This window comes from Lingula anatina, chromosome 3 (genome assembly GCF_051362555.1).
Source record: "Lingula anatina isolate TDL-2025a chromosome 3, LinAna3.0, whole genome shotgun sequence".
Classification (NCBI taxonomy): Eukaryota; Metazoa; Brachiopoda; class Lingulata; order Lingulida; family Lingulidae; genus Lingula; species Lingula anatina.
The window spans coordinates 18,332,187-18,350,263 of record NC_141769.1 but is presented as its reverse complement, the minus strand read 5'-3'; the positions used below and the strand labels follow the sequence as shown (position 1 = coordinate 18,350,263).

General features: G+C 38.5%; 2 protein-coding genes across 2 annotated transcripts; both read right to left on the bottom strand.

The window, feature by feature from the left end:
• Positions 1-435: 435 nt before the first annotated feature.
• On the bottom strand, positions 436-7,379 carry LOC147763010 (uncharacterized). Its single transcript, XM_087008036.1, has 8 exons — positions 7,332-7,379; positions 6,144-6,236; positions 5,768-5,845; positions 5,368-5,464; positions 4,883-4,999; positions 4,453-4,514; positions 2,196-2,255; positions 436-519 (listed from the first exon to the last, which is right to left on the bottom strand). The coding sequence occupies exons 1-8, from the start codon at positions 7,377-7,379 to the stop codon at positions 436-438; spliced, it is 639 nt and encodes a 212-aa protein (XP_086864162.1).
• A 557-nt stretch (positions 7,380-7,936) lies between these two features.
• On the bottom strand, positions 7,937-17,864 carry LOC147763009 (uncharacterized). The gene is made up of 8 exons (XM_087009711.1): positions 16,941-17,864; positions 15,449-16,108; positions 15,203-15,232; positions 14,870-14,998; positions 14,084-14,251; positions 13,535-13,783; positions 12,741-12,840; positions 7,937-12,545 (listed from the first exon to the last, which is right to left on the bottom strand). Exons 1-8 carry the CDS (start codon positions 17,002-17,004, stop codon positions 8,990-8,992), a joined length of 4,956 nt encoding a protein of 1,651 aa, XP_086865837.1. The 5' UTR covers positions 17,005-17,864; the 3' UTR covers positions 7,937-8,989.
• Between the last annotated feature and the right edge of the window lie 213 nt (positions 17,865-18,077).

Below are 18,077 nucleotides of genomic sequence, written 5' to 3'. Positions count from 1 at the left end.
TTGTTCATACAAAATATTTATCATGCTGCTACTTAAAGTGCCACAACAACAAACAAAAAAACTAGCTGTGATTCTGATAAGAGTAATAAGCAACATGTAGACCACAGGGCGTAAAATGCCTTGCGTGCAGTACGCTGATAGCGGAGATTAAAAAAGCCACAGCCTTTCAAGACCTATCAGGAAACAGGAAAAAATGAAATGTTAGATAAACTAGGTTAGAAATAATAGAACAGAAAAAGTACTGGGTTAATGAAAAGTGACTATATAGAATAATAAACATTCATCTTCTTTAAAAAGATCCTGGTGTTCTAAGAACACTAACCAATTAGCGTGCTTCTGCTGTTCACAGATAATTTCCAATATTTAACATGTGATACCTTAAGATTTCTGTGAAAGGACTCAGAAGTGAGCCTACATCTGAACTAATGCCAAGGGTCATTCCACAAGAACAGCCACTCTCTGTGTTACATCAGTGATGCTCTCATTTTGTGTTACATCTGCATAATTCTGTCCTACCACCTTAATTACATTGTTTTATACTAGTCATAGTGCAATACCCTTCAATGTGGAAAGAAATCAACAGTTAATCAAAAAGTGATATCAAACAGTTATTCAAATATCACACAAAATGTATGCATCTTGGATGCAACTCAGAGAGTAACTTTTTTTTTTTTTGTGGAATGACCAGGATAAAAACCCTGCTATCATCATCCACATATTGTGCCAAACAATGGCTTACTAATTAAAACAAACATAATTATTATCATTTAAAATGAAGGCTATTTACAATATTGAAAATCTCAAACTTTAACATGACCACCTAAAAATATGTTCCACCCCCAAAAATACACCTTAACTCTACACAAACACAACAATACCAATGACTTTCCACCTACATGGACAATTATCCATACATTTTGTGCCCAATCCAAGCACAATTTTTTTAATACATCAAGTCAAACTTTCTTTTACCATAAAACATCTAAAGTAGCAAAAACAGATGTCAATCATACATAAAAATAACGGCAATAAATAAGTGCAAAAACAGCTTTTCAATTGCAGTGAAGTAAAAGTCAATAATGCCTCAAAGTGCCAATTGAAGGATATGAAATAACACCTGCCTACTTAATGGTGAAAATTATGACCATTATTAACAAGTTACACTGATGTGATATTCTCAGTACTGTTAGATAATCGTCTTCATGTGACAAAGGAAGAATTAACTGAACCTTTAATTTGACCATCACAAGGTAAGTGTGACATAAAAAATATATTTTGTGTCTGTGGTGAGTACAGACACCATATCTTATGGCTCAAATAAAAAAAAAAAAAAACTTCCAAGGTGAAAAGTTAATTTTACATAAGTGAATGGAGAGACATACCCAACAGAACAAAATGCCCAAATTAAAAAAATGTACATGTTGATCTTTTTGACTGATGAAAATATCTTATGAACACCAACAAGTCTCAGCTAAAATAAATAAATAAATAAATAAATAAATAAATAAAATAATTTTCCAACCAAACAGAATCAAAAGAACAGATCATCAGGGAAAAACTGTTTAACTTGGTGAATATTTTGGTAAGTACCCTGCAGCTTGCTGAAAACACTCAGAATGGTTAATAAGTAATAGATTTTTAGTATCAGGAATAACAAACTATAAGCAGTATAACATGCAAAGTTGAAGTATTAGCCTGTAAGTTAACATCTAGTAGAGACTGGTTTCACAAAAAAAAAAAAAAAAAAAAAAAAAAAAAAAAAAAAAAAATTCAATTTTCAATTTTTCTGTCAATATTGGTTTGGCTCTGAATCAGTACAAATATCTTATCAAGAGCTGTGACAGTAAACACACAAGCTTTTTTTTTTATGAAACCAGTTGTCAAACCTCTACTTTGAAGACACCCCTTGTCAGTGCTTTCGCATCATTCATTAAACCAATTCAAACAACCTTCTTTTTTTTAAGAGAAGCAAACACTCAATAAAGACTGTCGCAAAAAACAGACTTTATCGAAGCAAGTTAATGTCTAAAATAACATCATACTGTAGAACTACACAAAAGCACTGCCATTAAGTGTCACCTTCGATCTCCCATTTCCCTCCCAACACTGAAATCCCACAGGAAGAATTTGTAAAGAACACATTAATATAGAACTATATGTAATATAGCACAGATCTCATCCTTATCGTTATTTACCTCCTGAGTAAACTGTTGCACCTCTCTGGATAGAGAGCTCATGGAACTGGAGCGCGACAGCTGAAAGGGTGACAGCAAGGATCAGTTCTACTGTTACATGGAGCTAGCTTACTCTACTGCAGCTTCAAACGCCCCATTCAAAAAAGGGGACTAACTAGTCCTAGGGTCAAATATAGCAACTCATTACAAAGCGTGCTGCCTAATCCTCTTATAGACACTGAATAAGCATCCCATGGGGAAGTATTCAAGTGGGTCGGCCATATTTGACCCTCGGACTAGTTAGTCCCTCATTTTGAACAGGGCCAAACATGCTGAACCTTTTTAAAACTGCCAGCCATTTTGCTCGGCAACTAAGAAAAATTTTCCAGACGAAAGGACTTTTTGCCAGACTGACTGTAAATTCAAAAAGGAAATTCTTATAATTGTTGCCGGTTCCTTGGAATTACTGAACACATTTTTCTATCAGTCCTTTAACATGTCATGGCTAGTAGAATGGGCACTTTCAGCATGTCAAACTCTCTTCTCTTTGTACTGCTGAGACTGCTTATTGGCACTAACCCATGAACTACATTTTAATACCAGTGTTTGTATAAGCCCCCCCCCCCCCCCAAAAAAAAATAAATAAATAAATAAAAAAATAATAAATAAATAATAATAAAAGCAAGCATCACGCTAGAAAGAGCTACAATCTAAGTTAGGTGACTCCCAACCCATTTATGTGCAAACTGGCAAATTCATCCTCCCACCCAAAATGGAAACTATGACAAACCCATAAAGCAATATTAATGTACTCAGTAAAGCAAAATGCCTTTTATTGCACCCCCCCTCTCCCCTCCAAACCCACCATATTTTCTTGTTATAAATTCGGGGGGGGGGGGGGGGGGAGAGAGATACTGGCATCAATACTGGCAGAGAATGCTTCTTTTAAATTCACTTTACGAAAAAATAATCAAGCATTAAAATTTGCTGCAAGACATCACTTAAACATAAAGAATACAGTGTGTAAAGCTGAAATTTCTCAAACTAAAGATGAGGGGTTTTATAGCACTAAGAACCAAGTAGTGTTGTGATCATCCATAACTTTAGCAAAGTTACTATGTGTAATGATACTGAAGTCAGACCTAATTACTTCTAATTATCATTCATTTATTTATTTATTTATTTATTTTCTGGTCTTGGTTCGTTTTAATAAGTGTAACTAAAATTTTAAACTTACTACCTTGTTCTCAATATTTGTGATAAAAAAGTTTTGTCACCAAATAATCAGAGATCATAATACAATGCTGGGGCATATTTCACAAAAGATCTTTTGACTAAAAGCTTGTCTAAAATTTCAGACCCTAATCTTCCACTTTCAACCAAATCAGTGGTGGTCCACTTAAACTTATAATTGGCTTTTTTTCATTCTTACTATTGACTTGTTATTTAGTCTCTTAGTCCAGGATAACACTGTTTTATCAAAATAAAAAAGGGAAAGAAAAAGCTATAACTGCTTTAGACTCTAGTCACTTTATTTTAGCTGACTACTGCATATTTACACCTGGACTGAAGAAAAATTGAAATCTAAAAGGTATGACTTACTTTCAGTCTAAAATCTTTTAAATTTGTGGAACCAGCCCCAAATATACCTTAATGTTGTTAACAAATTACAATGTACGTCCTAGAACTATTTGTGTTATATAGGTGCATTACACAGGCTTTCAACTACAATAATAATATATAATTAAAAGAATAAAAAACATGCCACAGCCATGCAACATGTAACTCTAGGGTAACATGTAATATTATTGAAAATCATGACATGGTTACACAGGGGTGAAACTGGATCGAAATAAAATCTGAGATTTGAGGAATTACAAAGTTGTTTAATACTTAATTCTGTGCAAATGTGACTTCACATGTACGCATGCTTCTGGGTGTGCGTGCTTGTACGTGCTCTTTACATGCATGCCAGTACATGAGATGATAACACATGTTCACACACTGCTATCATGATACCCTGTATCAGTCTGTGCTACAAACTTTTAGGCTACTAGACCTTCAGGCAAATCAAGGTCTTAAAATGGGCTAGTGGTATATAAAATGTCAATTTTCACTAGCCCAGTGTCTCCTCAGGCTAATTCCTAATGGCAAAGGGCGCTGCTCTGTCTGTGTAGAAGCATCTCACTGCATACTAGCTGACAGAGAACACAACATAAACCTGGTTCTGACCCTATATCTCTCTCTCCCTCTCTCTCTCTCTCTCCCTCACACATACACACACATCAGCAGCAGAGGCACTGGTCGGATTCATTACATCAACATACTGGTTCCTGGCACCTGGGCAGAAACAACACACAGTAAAATCTTTAAAAGTTAATAATTTCTAAATTTCAAACACCGCTCTTTTTCTAATATTTTACCTTTTCAAGATTTCTAATTTTCAGACACTCATAGCTATGTACTTATGAGAAAAAATAAAACAACTTTTCAAAGATAGTGGTTAATTGCTAAAAGCTCTCAAAAAATTAGTCAACACCATTAGTTTCAATTATACTTTAAAATACAAAAATCAATTTATTTAACAACATTTCAGTGCATTTTAAAATATTTAAGGAAACCAAAGAGACCTCTCTAGTTTTCAATGCCATTGTGCATCTAGATCCTCAGACATTTTCTCAAGAATTTTCAAGTCTGTATTCTCTTACCTCTAGCTTTTGGCCGTGAGAACTTGTTCCCAGCAGGTGGGGGTGGGGCTGTCATGTCTGTACCTGCACCTGTGCTGCCCCCTGGTGGAGCCATAGCTGGAGCAGGCTTGGCACCACCTAGAATGCAGAATATGTCAGGAATTTTTTCAACAACATTACAAGTTATAATAATATTTTTTTTTACTTCACATGTCACTTATCAGAGCCTTTTTATTTGTTTTTGCAACAATTTATAAAAAAAAATTTTTACTACATATGTCACTTATCAGAGCCTTTTTTTATTATCATAGTTGCCTGAAAAAGAAAATGAATTGTTCCATTATTTTTTCATAATCTGACATCTTGCAAAAGGTCAATTGCTTAATAAATGTACTACAACTCTGGCATTTTTGTCAGACCATCACAGCCCAATAATCAAAAGAAAGGATCTATTATATTGTAAAGCCTGTATAACAGATAAGAAATGCAAACAAATCTCCACTTACCCATAAGGTCAGTATCCTTTGGTGGCGGTGCCACAGTCGTCTCCTCCTCTTCCCCATCCGTGTTCACCCAGCGGTTTTTGACTGGGTCCCACACAATCTGAAATATAATAAACACGTTGCCCGTCACCATTGCAACGCAATATAAACACAGCTAGAGGAGCAGAGAACCTCAGCTGCCTCCTAGGTATGTACCACCAGCTGATTTAATCACATCAATGGGATATAAACACACACTTTTCAAAGTAAAAAATTAAAAGACAGATTTAAATTTCAGTAAAATTTAGTTGCCACACTAATGAAAATGCACTATTCTACTCTTAACTCAAAGTAACCAAGACAAGGTAGAGTGGTGGAAAAGAAGAAAGCAGGATGAATACATAGAATAAAACAAAATACTTACAGAAGGGTTACTGTCATCTGGCAATTTCATCTCATTTTTTCCCTTAGGCCATCTGAAAATTCCACTTAACCAGCCCCCCTGCAAAAAAAAAAAAAAAAAAAAAAAAAAAAAAAAAAAAAAATTTACAAATTCAAAAATATACAACTCTGCAGAAACAACCCTGCAAAGAAGTTACTGACTGTGCAATTATCAGTAAAAACTTTTAACCAAAAAATTTTTAGATGGTAATATGAAAAAAAAAAAAAAAGATTCAAAGTCAGGAAGTGCATTTTTTTTTTTTTTTTTTTTTTTTTTGCATCTAAAAATGATAAATTATGAAAAAAGTAAAATATGTAGAAAAAAATGGACACTTGAAACGTTTATGTTATTATGGTACCTTTTTGGCTCCAGTATCTTTCTTCTTTTCTTCCTTCGTTGGAGGTGGTGCTGCTGGCTTTTCTTCAGCTGACTCTTGCCGAACTGGCTGCTGCTTTCAGGAGAAAAGCATTTACTATAACTTTCTAAAATACAATTTTGTCCCTAGGATTTTTGATAGTGGGGATTTCTCTGCTGAAATCAAGACGAAATGTGGAATATTAAGCATAATTATTATGGTAATATATACATAATTATTTGTGATTTACTTGAAAACATATATTAGTAGTATGAATGTAGGAATGGGGACTCATAAACCCTATTGACAAACTTTACTCGATGCAGGATTCTTATTTTAGCCATTAACTTGGATGGTGATTGTGTAAATGTGAAAATTGAAAATGTTTTTGTTTGAAATAATTTTTGCCAAGCACACGCACGCTTACGCCTTTAAGGTGATATTTTAGACGAAGTTTTAACTGACCCGTTTTATATTAGCATCACTGTGACACTTGCTTCATAGTCGAAGTAATGTGTTTAGGCCTAAGTTATTGCTGTTTCTGTTGTTATTAGTGCATTACGCTAATTATGTAACAACGGCTTAAAGCATAAACAGATGTAACAGAATGCATCCATACTTTGTTAATATGTTTTACATTTGTTCCTTGATATTTAAAGTAGGTGTTTTGTACTAACCCTTATTTTTGTATATCGTGATATCTGGTATATCAGAAAAGATATAACTTAACTCTTTCAGTAATGATGCTTTTATATTAGCTGTATTTTATTTGTAAAATGTGGGTTATATTTTTATTAAATATTTTTGCATGTTATCATTTACTCGCGATCGTCCAAGTGTTAATTGAAAAGTCCAAAACCATAAGGAGTTCCAAACATGTATATTGCCAAAGGACGAGTCACTTATTTTATTAGAGCGATAAATACGTAATGAGGGGCTCCACATTATTTATAGTATACAGATGACAGATTTATCCTCTTAAATATGTGCTAAGCACGTAAGACGCCCCGAGACATGCAGTTTTGTGTGCCCTATTTCTTAAGATATTTAAATCAAACTGCAAGGAATGCCTTTTGGTACCTATGTAAAAGACTGTGCGATCAATCCCTATACAAAGTTATTTACATGTTGAACAGTATAGATGTGCACTTTTCCCTGTGTGTTGTCAGATGATTTGCTTTAAACCAATACAAGACCATGGGCTACATCCAATAAAGCTGTGTCGGACAACAGCGCCATATTTCGATTTCTTTTTCAGATAGATTGATACATATTTCTGAGTAAATATGATGGCAATTAATACGTATTTACTACTGCATCGGGAAATTCATATGAAATGCCGGTAGTTTTAGTGCAATGTTTCCGTTACATAATAAGCGCAAGACGAGCGTGCGATGTTATATACTTGAGATTCATTTACCAAATACCTTTTCAACATATTGTGTTCCTCGTAAATAGATTGGTAGCTGTATATGGATTTACTTTTTACGTCAGTCCTCGTTTCCCATTAAAATGAAAACTTCACATCAAGCAATGTCCCTGTGCTGGTATAGAAACTTAATGTTGTCAGTCATTTATATTGGAACGAAATGTCATCCAATATGATTTTTTATAAAATTTGTGTGAACTTGTCGCCATATTCATTGTATATTCACTGTAAGCTACTGTGGTGTAATATGTAAATAATATGTATTAATTACACAGGCGACTTGTTGTTGTTTTAATCATTAAATTGGCCTATATTCGTGTATCGAATACAAATAATGAATATAAAAACAAGCACAGTGAAAAACTAGTATTGCTTTCGAATTTATTCAACTTTAATTTTCTTAAATGTAACTACAAGCGCATTTGTTAAAGTTAAAAAAGAATCAAAATGCACACGAAAACCCTTTCTTCATCCCAGCCTTAATTTAACATACGGTATAATTTCAACTTTTCTTAGTTAGATTTTTAAGTTTTTTTTTCTAATTTCAACCACACTAAGTAATATAAGTCATTCGATAATCGGACTAACCAAGCATTTAGTTGGTTAATTTCCAACAGCACGTCTTTTAGCTCATCCCTACATGACCGGTGTAACGTGACACAGAGTCCCCCACGTAATAGAGAGCCCGCTTCCCATTCATTTGTACAGGTAAGCCTCGCCCTAGATTTTGACCCACGTAAGTCAGGCTAACCCTAACCATTATAACTAAATGGCGGACTAAATGGCCAAATGGCGGACTAAATGACTAAATGGTAGACTAAATTGCGGACTTTCTGTTACACGGACTCTTAGTTTCGTTACACCGGCATTCTGAAAAGATTATGTGGTAACCAGTCTTTATATCTCAAGCAGTTTGAAATCCAGGCAATGGCAGCTTTCAGTCGGGGTATCTTTTCGCATCACACATGTACATCCATGTATAAACACAGCAGGTCTATATAAAAACTCTTTTTTTAAACTTTAAGTGCCTTGCCTTATATATTTCATAAATCCAGTAAACTGTTCAAACAATTTAATCGATCCAGTAAAACAATCAAAAGTTCAAGAGACCAATATCACTTTAAGCTATGGTCACAAAGAAGCTATTCCGAATAGATGAGACCCAATGTCTTCTGGTAAAGCTCTTAATGTGTAATTACGCTGCCAAGGTTTTCTTTTTTTTTTGTCTCTTTAACAAGCCCCAAAGTACCAATTAAAGTTAAAAATTATTCCGGAAAAGTGGCCATATCAAATGCAGGATCTCCGTTAAGGTGCCTCTCTTACAAAAAAGCCAGGCTTCAAAATTGACAATCTATCAAATTGGCGCCATACTGAAAGGTGTACCCCTCAATGTGAAAATGGTTTTTATTGTGCCAATATTTTAACCAATTAAACTGCCAGGCGGGACATCACAGTCTTTACCTGTGTAACCAGGGTCACAGTTACATTTATAGTCGTTAACCAAGTCAATACATGTGCCTTTCCAGCATGGGTAGCTGTCGCATTCGTCCTCATCAGTCTCACACTTCGTCCCGATGAACCCCGCCTTGCAGCGACACACGTGACCGTCACTGGAACTATAGTCACATCTACCTCCGTTCTGACACAGGCATTGCTCACAGCGGGCCCCATGCCACACTTTTTGGCACGTGCACTGGAAGGTTCCATCGAGTCGTGTGATACAGTTACCGCCGTGAAGACAGGGGGAGCTGGCGCAAGGGTCGACACGGGTTTGGCAGTTGGTTCCCGTGTGGGTGGCCGGGCAGGTGCAGCTGTAGCCACCAAGCTTCGGAACGCATGTGGACCCATGCTGACATGGGTTGGACTGACAGTAATCGATTTGGGTCCCACAGTGCTTGCCAGTGTAAAACGAAGGACATATACACTGATAGCCACCGAGGTTACTTTTACAGGTAGCCTTATTCAAACATGGGGAAGAATTGCAGAAATCTATCTGCATCTGGCAATGTTTACCGGTGTAAAAAGGACCGCATTTACAGCTGTAACCCCCCAACACACTGTTACACGTTGCTCCGTTCAAACAAGGGGAAGAATTGCAGAAATCTATCTGCGTCTGGCAATGTTTACCGGTGTAAAAAGGACCGCATTTACAGCTGTAACCCCCCAACACACTGTTACACGTTGCTCCGTTCAAACATGGAGACGAATTACAGAAATCTATCTGCGTTTTGCAATTTATACCGGTGTAAGAAGGACCGCAAGTACAAGTGTAACCCCCCAACAAACTGTTGCAAGTTGCTCCGTTCAAACATGGAGTGGACTTGCAAAAATCTACTTGCGTCTGGCAATGTTTACCGGTGTAAAAAGGACCGCATTTACAAGTGTAAGCGCCCAACACACTGTTACACGTTGCTCCGTTCAAACATGGAGACGAATTGCAGAAATCTATCTGCGTCTGACAATGATTACCGGTGTAATGATTATTACAACTACAAGAATAACCTCCAAGTTTAGGCTGACACGTGGAACCATGCTGGCAGGGATTAGACTGACAAAAATTGATTTGAGTACCGCATGTTTTACCCATGTAGATAGAAGGACACGTGCACTTAAAGCCACCAAGCTGAGGTACACATATACCGCCATTTAAACATGGAGACGACTTGCAGAAATTTATCTGCGTCTGGCAATGTTTACCGGTGTAAAAAGGACCACATTTGCAGCTGTAACCGCCCAACACACTGTTACACGTTGCTCCGTTCAAACAAGGGGAAGAATTGCAGAAATCTATCTGCGTCTGACAATGATTACCGGTGTAAAAAGGCCCACATTTACAACTGTAACCTCCCAACACACTGTTACACGTTGCTCCGTTCAAACATGGAGACGAATTGCAGAAATTTATCTGCGTCTGACAATGATTACCGGTGTAATGATTGTTACAACTACAAGAATAACCTCCAAGTTTAGGCTGACACGTGGACCCATGCTGGCAGGGGTTAGACTGACAAAAATTGACTTGAATACCGCATGTTTTACCCATGTAGATAGAAGGACACGTGCATTTAAAGCCACCAAGCTGAGGTACACATTTACCGCCATTTAAACATGGGGACGACTTGCAGAAATCTACTTGCGTCTGGCAATGTTTACCGGTGTAATAAGGACCACATTTACAAGTGTAACCCCCCAACACACTGTTACATGTTGCTCCGTTCAAACATGGAGACGAATTGCAGAAATCTACTTGCGTCTGGCAACGTTTACCGGTGTAATGATTGTTACAACTACAAGAATAACCTCCAAGTTTAGGCTGACACGTGGACCCATGCTGGCAGGGGTTAGACTGACAAAAATTGACTTGAATACCGCATGTTTTACCCATGTAGATAGAAGGACACGTGCATTTAAAGCCACCAAGCTGAGGTACACATTTACCGCCATTTAAACATGGGGACGACTTGCAGAAATCTACTTGCGTCTGGCAATGTTTACCGGTGTAATAAGGACCACATTTACAAGTGTAACCCCCCAACACACTGTTACATGTTGCTCCGTTCAAACATGGAGACGAATTGCAGAAATCTACTTGCGTCTGGCAATGTTTACCGGTGTAATAAGGACCACATTTACAACTGTAACCTCCCAACACACTGTTACATGTTGCTCCGTTCAAACATGGAGAAGAATTGCAGAAATTGATCTGTGTCTGACACTGTTTGCCTGTGTACAACGCAGGACAAACGCATTGGTACCCGCTCAGCTGACTTGTACATTTGCCGCCGTTTGAACACGGTGAAGATCGGCAAAAGTCGACTGCAGTCTCGCAATGAACCCCCTGAAATGCTGCACCGCACTTACATGTGTAGCCGCCAAGTTTTCGTTGACATGTGCCTCCATTACGACATGGCGAAGACACGCAGTAATCCACCGCTGTCCCACAAGTAGGCCCTGTGAAGTGTTTGAGACACCGGCAGCTGAATCCGGATTTCCCGTCAATGCACGTGGCGCCGTTCTGACATGGGTTCGAAGCGCAAAAATTGATCTCAGTTTGGCAATTTTTGCCGGTATACTTTGGTGGACATTGGCATGTGTAGCCTCCAAACCTCCCTTTACACGTGGCGCCGTTCATACACGGGCTTGACCAGCAACCGTTCGTGACTATGCTACAAGTTGATCCCACGGTGCCCGGGAAGCACTGGCAATAAAACGAGTTCACACCATCCACACATGAAGCGTTATTGACACACGGCTGCGATGCACATTCGTTTATATTGCTCTCACATTTGGTTCCCGTGAATCCTGCACGGCACGTACACTTAAACCCTCCCAATTTGTCGACCGCGACACAGAAACCCTGATTCTGGCAAGGGTGTGAGTGGCACCCATCGATTTCGCTACACGTTTTCCCTTTGAACCCATTTGGACATTTGCAAGAAAAGTCATTGATTCCATCCACACAGGCGCCGCCATGTTGACATGGTCTGGACGCGCAATTGTCTATCTTCTTATCACATGTTTTACCCGTGAAATCGGCGGCACAGACACAAATGTACTGACCGGGAACGCTGGAGCAGCTTGCACCGTTCTTACAGGGTGATGACAAACAATGGTCAATGGGCAATTCACAGTTCACCCCAGAAAACCCTCGCTGGCAGACACAAGAATATTTCCCATTGCCCTCCTGACAGCTCCCGCCATTTTGACAAGGGTGTGAGGCACAGTAAATTATGGTTTGGCATCTATCACCGGCGAACCCTTTCGGGCAGTTGCAAATGGCATTCTTTCCATTTGCTAGGCACTTTCCACCATTGGCACAGATAAGACTAGCGCAGGGATCTTTAATATCACACAATTTCCCACTGAACCCAGGCGGACAAGAGCAGACGACGGCAGCAGTCTTGAGATCCACTTTGCACGTTGCTCCATTCAAACATGGGTTGTTGAGGCCGCATTGGTTTATGTTTGTCTCACATCTGAATCACACAATAGAATATTCAAGTAAGTCACGGCGTACTTTTTTTACATTTGTTCCCATTAAGAGATCATATACTTGGGGTCTTTTGGTACTTTTTTGTAACATATTCCGTAACGTTTTTTACCATTCTCTAAAAAACACGTTTTTGCAAAGATACAAATGTCAGTCTTTCAGGATATCAGAGAGGTCTTACCTGTCGCCAGTGAAGACGGGGGCACAATCACAGCGTTCCTTACCACCAGCTCCCTTGTGACACGTGCCACCATTTCTACACACATTTGTGGAACATTTATCTACAACAAAACTAATGCAAATATTCATATGTTCTCAAGTTTTGTTCCACTAGTGTGTTAACTCTTTCCATGACAGTGTGTTCTTATTAGTGATGTAAAGAGAGAAACGTGAGGCAGACTGGTATTTTACAATTGCATTATTCATACAAATGGTTAAACAAGATGTTTAAGACTTGTATGTCAGAGCAACAAGAAATACAGTAATAGGTAACTAAAGTGATGCGTTTACTGCAAAGACATAGACTGGGTTCCCATGCCTAGATCGACCTAACTGTATCGACCAATCTCCAAGGGATTTCTCGCTAGGTTGCCTTTAACTTGAACGGCTTAGATGTCTGGCACGCTTACTGAAGCAGTAAACGATAGTTAATTGCCCTCTAACAGCTTCAGTGGGCGTGCGAGACATCTAGGCCGCTTAACTTGATAGCAATTTAGTGAGAACTCCCTTAGAGATAGATCGATCCAAAAGTTAGGACGATAGTCTCTGGGAATATTCTCTATAGATGGACAAGACCAGCAAGTGTAGGTATAACACAAATTAAACTTATGGAAAAATGGCACAAGTGTACAATATAAAACATACATGGGACCTTGCACATGTATATTTTTTATATCGACCGGTAGTTGAAACTTCAGTGTGTGGATATTTTGTCCCGACAAAAAGTATATTAGGGTCATTTTCACCTAGACTTACCCCCGCAAACAGCTGATCCAATATTACGTTTCAGATCTAGCGCATTCTTGAAATCAGTCGTGGTAAATACTCTGGAGGCATCCCCCGCCAAGTTCGTCACTTCCGTTGTGTCTTTTACCCCTACACCAATGACGTAGAGCTCTACTCCCAAACCACGTAGATTTGTGGCGGCCTTGTTTGTTTCTGTCGACTTATGAGATTGTCCGTCTGTCAAAATGATGGCTATTTTTCGGACGTTAGTGCGTGCACCTTGAGAGAGAGAGAGAGAGAGAGAGAGAGAGAAAGATTTATTATTAAACTAAGGGCTCTGTCACAATACAAGGGTGATTTAAGAAAGTGTACATTTTTTTTGTCTTAGAACGAAGATACAAAAGCTTCAACATTAAAAGTTTTCGAAAATATATCTAATTCTAGTTTGCGGGTTAATTTTTTTGCACATCCATTTTACTATATGTGTAGTGTGAGTGTGTGTGTGTGTATCTGTTTGTGTGCATGCATGCGAGCGAACAGGAGGGCGAATGTGTAAGTAATATAACATGCACAACTTACCATTATTCAGTGTCTTGATCAAATCTTCTATCGCCAGATAGGTGTTAGTCAACCCTTTAGGAGGGGTTATTTTTCCGAGACCTTCAAGTACCTCCGCCGTTGTTTTGAACTTGTTAAGACCCACAGATGTGCCAATTTTTGTGCCGTAGCTTACAAATCCAACGTGATCTAAAATAATAAAAAATGCAATGTTATGATAATACACTGGCGGATTAAGGGGGTGTCAGGGGGGTCCTGACCCTCTCCCTCCTTCGATTTCAGATAAAAAAGGCTTCAAACAATGTCTTTGCTGAATCATAGTTCTAAACCGTACCAAATGGCGCCCCTTCCCTTCCAAAGACCATTTTTTCGGCTCTTCGAGCGTGTCCGGAACCTGACGCCAAGGGGGTGAAGGTCGGTCTTGCAATCCGAGGCCTGTCAATCCTTAAAAAAACCGGACCCTCCCCCTCCCTCTTTCAAAAATGCTGGATCCGCCACTGATAATAATATCAGCCCAGTGGTGTGTCCTAACTTTAGATAGCCCGAGATGGAAACAAGCAACAACTTGCAAACAGGTGTGATGATTAAGCATTCCATAACAGATATACCAGTAGAGGATAATGGTAATATCTTTTCTACTTTTTACACAGGTCATTGTCAACGCAATTACTGAAAAAAACTTTGGCGACAATTAAGACATAAAATATGTATGTAGGTATGATTACTAACGTAAAGTAAGACAGCAAAAATAAAAAAAATAAAAAAAAATAAATAAAAAATAAATAAAAAAAAAGATCGAAGCGGTACCTTTAGACTGCCCGACAGCGAACGTAGCGACCAAGTTTTGCACGAAGTCCAGTTGGCTGATGAAAAGTTCGTCCTTCATGCTAGACGAACCGTCCAGAGCAAAGGTGAGGTCTATGGGCGTAAGGCAACCTTTCGATAAAAGATTCTATGATGAAATCTATGCAAAATGTTTATTATAATAAAAATACCGGTCACTGTCATGATATAGCATTTTTTTTGCATGGCGACATTAAATTTGCACATTTGAGTTGAAGAACATAATACACAGAAAATAATTGCACAACCGAGGAGTGAGACTTTGACACAAGTCAAGAATTCTTAAAATGGTCTTACCTGCAGGTCGAGAATCCCGAACCGAAGGGACTAAAATATAAAAATACATTTAAATATAATATACCTTTGGTGAGGTATTTTAAAAAACATTTTTTAAAAATATATAAAAATATCAATGAAATCAATTTTATACATAATGCATTAAGGAATATCAAGAAAGAAGGAGACGGGTTCATCGCCTTTATCACAAGTAAACCATTCCAAAAATGGTAAGGGGGTATTTCAAGCAAAATAAATATGACTTACCTTCATATCCACAGAGTTTCCACATGTTTTGAAGGCTGGAACTGGTCGTAATGGGTTGGTCGTGCACCTGCACGCACGCCACTTGGCCTGTAAACGTTGAGGACGCCGAGAATCCTTTTCCTACTCGAAACCCATTTGTATTAAATGTTGAAGACACTGGTAGTTGATAGTCTCTGACTAAATCGGACCCGCTGTAAATCTTCAGTGATCCTGAGAGGTGATCATATGAAATGGTAAGATAGTTCCAGCTGTGACGTTTCATAACCCCTTGCACAGTCCTTGCATTGATATCACCATAGATAGGCGGCGGGGCGTAGATTTTCAGAGATCCTGCCGGATCTGCAACCATTTCTATTTTGGATCCGTATCCGGGTCCAAAACCACCGTCGAACTCAAACAGAGTAGCCGGCTGCAGCGCCGTTGGTTTTATCGCCATTACCACAGCAAAGCTTCCAAACATGCTACCGAATGCCCCATCAGTGTTGGACACGGAGATATAGGCACCGGATGATAATTTTATCCCTGTTCCAGATCCAGAACCAAATGTTGCCGTAGATCCCGAATTGATGATTGCTTTATTATTCTGCGTTGACTTATCGCTGAATGAGTTTCCTGGCGTGTATGTGGCTTGATTGAACGACCAGAGCCCCTTAAGGACGGCTGTAATGAAACGTTTACTTTTTGTCAGGATTTTTCCCCAAATATTATACGTTTCAGTTTTAAAATGGCACTGTTATTGCTGCTAGTGTTGCCGCTGATGATTGTATATGTAGATAATGATGAGTAGGTATTCAGGCCGCTAATGCACAGCCCCATTTAGTGACACACGTTTTGTTTATAATCTGCATATGTGTTTGATATCATTTTAAATTACTATTGATTTCTTTCCACATTTGAGGGAACCATAGTATAAAATAACGTCAATAATGGGGCATGCCAAAATTATGCAAATAGGACCCAAAATATGTGACTTCAATGTTCACTTTTCTGAGGATGGAACACTAGTGCAAACAGGTTAATGTTTAGGTTAATGCCTAAGTAAAAGGTTTGTCTAAAAGTACGGATTCAATACTTTGGAAGCTTTTTCACTCAAGCTATTTCAAGATATGCCCGAGTCAAAGGTTCAAAACCAATGTTTCAAATTGAATTTGTTTATATGGTTCTGGAACGAAGAAGTATTACTTTTTTCTGTGTGACAGTTTATCATCATTAGCGTTAACAAGAAGGCACTTAGGTTAGATTTCTGAAATTGCAGTTCTCAGTCAAAACCCATTAAAATCGGCATTTGTTTGTGTCAGGAGATTGACTTGGAACTAAAAAAGTCACGTTGCTTATTTGCCATGAGCTATAGGTGTTAATACCAAGTTGTACCTTTACGTTGACGCTTCAGTTTTATTGATTTGTTTGTTTATTTTAAAGACGGGGATTAATAACGATCCACTTTACGGTGTATCAAAATATAAAATATTATTAATTTATATAAAAAAATTACCTGTGCTTTCAGAGACTAAGAGGACTGCAAGGAACAACGGAAGCCAGAAGGCACGCTGATACATCTTTGGCAATAGAAGGCAACACCTGTGGTGGCACTTTCTCTCCTTAATCTCCTACGGTTCTGCACTCCTTTGCAGGATACAACCCCGTAAAGCGGATTACAGGAGTAATTTATTAAACAGTTTTCAATTCACTGTGACTGACATATCTCGTTCGCCATGCAGAGGTCAAGCTTGAGCCCATCTGAAAGGGTCTCGTTGTCACGTACGTGGCGCAACGTCAGGATAAGATGATAAGCCGCTGTCAAATTCATCACATGCACATACACTTTAGGTGAACTACTTAAGGACGAACGCAGGATATTTGAAGGATCATCATAAAAAAACATGCTGATTCTTCTCAAGGTCGTCGGCTTTTAGAGGATATACCTTGAAATATTTACGTCTAATTTGTAGAATCATCCAGTTGTTTCATTTATTAATTTATTTATTTTTGGTACACATAAAATTGCACTGCCCTGGATCTCCGGATGTCAACAAACTCGTTGAAGATAATTGCCTAACAACAACAATAATCAAATCAGTGGTCTATGACTTGGATCGTGTGTACCTACATTTAGGAAAAAGATAACACGAGGTATCTTCTACCCGATCAGCCAACTTTTCAGTAACACCGTCATTGTCGCCATTTTTTTTTTTTTTTTTTTTTTTTTTTTTTTTTTTTTTGAGAATGACTAGTATTAGATGGTCGACATGCACAGAGGCCCAAAACTCATTTTGGAAAACAATGGAAGGCATATATTTATGTTACGTTAAGAAACTGATGGGCCAATTCTTTAACAGAGGATGTCCTAAATTTGATTCATACGGGTTAGAGTGAGTCGAGTGGGGTATAACCTAGGGCGGGGCTTTCTAAATCCATGGAAACCGGTGTAACGAAACTGACGGCCTGTGTAACAGAAAGTCCCCCCTCCTTTTAGTTACAAAGGTTAGGTTTAGCCTGACTTAAGCGGGTCAAAATCTAGGGCGAGGGTTGCCTGTATAAATGAATGGGAAGCGGACTCTCTATCATAGGGGAGGGGACTATCAGTCACGTTACACCGGACCTTGCACATGACACCGGTAGAATTCAATGG

Excerpts from the sequence above, each read along its gene's own strand:
- LOC147763010 (XM_087008036.1), bottom strand. The coding sequence starts at position 7,379 with ATGGCGCTGTTGTCCGACACAGCTTTATTGGATGTAGCCCATGGTCTT. Across the intron at positions 6,237-7,331 it reads TGGATGTAGCCCATGGTCTT|CAGCAGCCAGTTCGGCAAGA; the intron begins GTATTGGTTTAA and ends TTCTCCTGAAAG. Across the intron at positions 5,465-5,767 it reads CAGATGACAGTAACCCTTCT|ATTGTGTGGGACCCAGTCAA; the intron begins GTAAGTATTTTG and ends ATTATATTTCAG.
- LOC147763009 (XM_087009711.1), bottom strand. The coding sequence starts at position 17,004 with ATGTATCAGCGTGCCTTCTGGCTTCCGTTGTTCCTTGCAGTCCTCTTA. Across the intron at positions 14,999-15,202 it reads TCGGGATTCTCGACCTGCAG|GTTGCCTTACGCCCATAGAC; the intron begins GTAAGACCATTT and ends TTTTATCGAAAG. Across the intron at positions 12,841-13,534 it reads TGGATCAGCTGTTTGCGGGG|ATAAATGTTCCACAAATGTG; the intron begins GTAAGTCTAGGT and ends GTTTTGTTGTAG.